Source organism: Morus notabilis, unplaced genomic scaffold, assembly GCF_000414095.1.
Source record: "Morus notabilis unplaced genomic scaffold, ASM41409v2 Scaffold8863, whole genome shotgun sequence".
NCBI classification, from domain to species: Eukaryota; Viridiplantae; Streptophyta; class Magnoliopsida; order Rosales; family Moraceae; genus Morus; species Morus notabilis.
The window spans coordinates 1-1,813 of NW_010366441.1; the positions used below are offsets into that span (position 1 = coordinate 1).

Consider the following 1,813-nt stretch of genomic DNA (forward strand, 5'->3'; position numbering starts at 1 on the left):
CTATTCAAAACGGGACGCAATGTTAAAGTTCGAGCTACTGTTTTTGCCCTGAGGAAAACTAGAACAACACAATGATGATAAATAAAGCGCTTGAGAAGGACTGAGTACATATAACTGATAGAACCGAACAGCATTGCAGCTCGCAGCAACTTGCTCTATGGTGCGGGTGGACGAGAACGACAATACCATGATGGTGTTGCATGCATCCGCTGCTCTAGCAGTGGCGACCTCTCCTGCGGTAAACTTGCAGAAGAATTATACATCATGCATTGTAAAAGAGAGAGTTTGAACTTTGAAGTCATTATCTGATGGGAGAATTCATCTAGGAATTTAGACCTTCGGGATGAGCTAATTGATGCATAGCAGTTGGAGCAATCATAATAGGTGCGGAGATTTTGAAACCCAATACAGTTGTTGACATATCTATTCTGCTAACATCTACAAGAACTCTTGGTCGTAGTCTGGAAATCCACAGCAACAAATGAATGAGAAATAAAGTTATACTCGTTTCTCTTTATGTTACTGTAATAACTAACATGAAGTAGGTCTAAGACTCACAAGATTCTTTGAAACGCCTCAACATTCTGTTTTAGTGTGTGCTGGTCCTCAGCTCCTCCAGTGTAGAAATCATAGTACATTTTTGGAAGGATCTTCTTCGCCAATTCTTGGAACTCGTTCACGTTGACAGGTTCAGTTGCCATTTTATCCTGGGCAAACAAATGTCTATAGATCATGAGCTCCTTGTAATCCAATCAGTGATTGGGTTAAATTTCTACATAACAATTCAGTTTCACTCCACAAAAAGCACCTGAACAGTTACGATCAGTAGTACCTTGAAACCATAACAATTTGAAGGAAAACATTATGATCCATTAGAACACTTCATGTTCTATACATTAAGTAACAGAAGAAAAATTTGATCTTCTTTGATCAGAAACAAGTTAAGGACATACCGATGGGTTTGGAAAAATCCGGTTTTCTTCTTGGATGGAGAGTTAGTTAAAAACAGCAAATTAAACTGGTCTGATCAGTTTGATAGTTAGTGATTGAGTAAAGTTCATCGGATGGATAAGCAAATTGCGTGCAGGGCAAAAAGAACCTTCCCTAAATGGGGACAAAATTGCTGCCTCAGAAGATTGTACACTTACTTTTCTTTTACGTTGGCTTTGAAAGATACTTGTATTTGAATAATATACAAGAAGAAAACAACCAAGCGTCCAATTGAGAGGCCAAACTCTACATATGTCGCTTTCTATTGAATTCAGCTTCAAAGACTATCAACATGGTATAAAGAAAGAAAAAAAATCAGAGCATTATACCAAGCTTTTAATATAATAATCAGAAATCCAACGTAATTTATTTTGAGGGACATGATAGCTTTTAGAAAACTTGGGCCCCAGTTTGGTAAAGTTGTGATCCTACTCATAATTCCTATCAGTAGAGTATTTTTGTTTTCCTACTCTGTCAAATTTCTTATATATTTTTACCCATACCTTCTCTTTTTAGTCCCACCACTTGATTTCTTTTGGGAGAAGTGAACTGAAGTGCCCCTCTGTTTTAATAGTGTTACAAATACATGCTTGGCTGTAAAAGTCAACTCTCCTCGTCTCATAAGATGAGCGTTATTCTTGTGTCATTATGCCCATCCAAACTAAAATTCCAGCCAAACCACATAAATAGATGATTTTGCCTCAAATCAAATCAAAAAAAAAAAAAAAAAAAAAAACCCACAAACATTATTAATAAATGATTTTGTGTTAATTGTTTCCCATCATTCACAGAAACAAATGCATGAGAAATAAAATTAGTACTC

General features: G+C 36.3%; 1 protein-coding gene across 1 annotated transcript; it reads right to left on the reverse strand.

Annotated features, from left to right (window-relative positions):
* Positions 1-38: 38 nt before the first annotated feature.
* LOC112093953 (peroxisomal (S)-2-hydroxy-acid oxidase GLO4-like) lies at positions 39-826 on the reverse strand (the record flags this gene model as incomplete). The annotated part of the gene is made up of 4 exons (XM_024173585.1): positions 809-826; positions 559-707; positions 337-461; positions 39-233 (listed from the first exon to the last, which is right to left on the reverse strand). Coding segments are annotated over exons 2-4 (463 nt in total), but the record flags the coding sequence as incomplete, so codon positions are not given.
* Between the last annotated feature and the right edge of the window lie 987 nt (positions 827-1,813).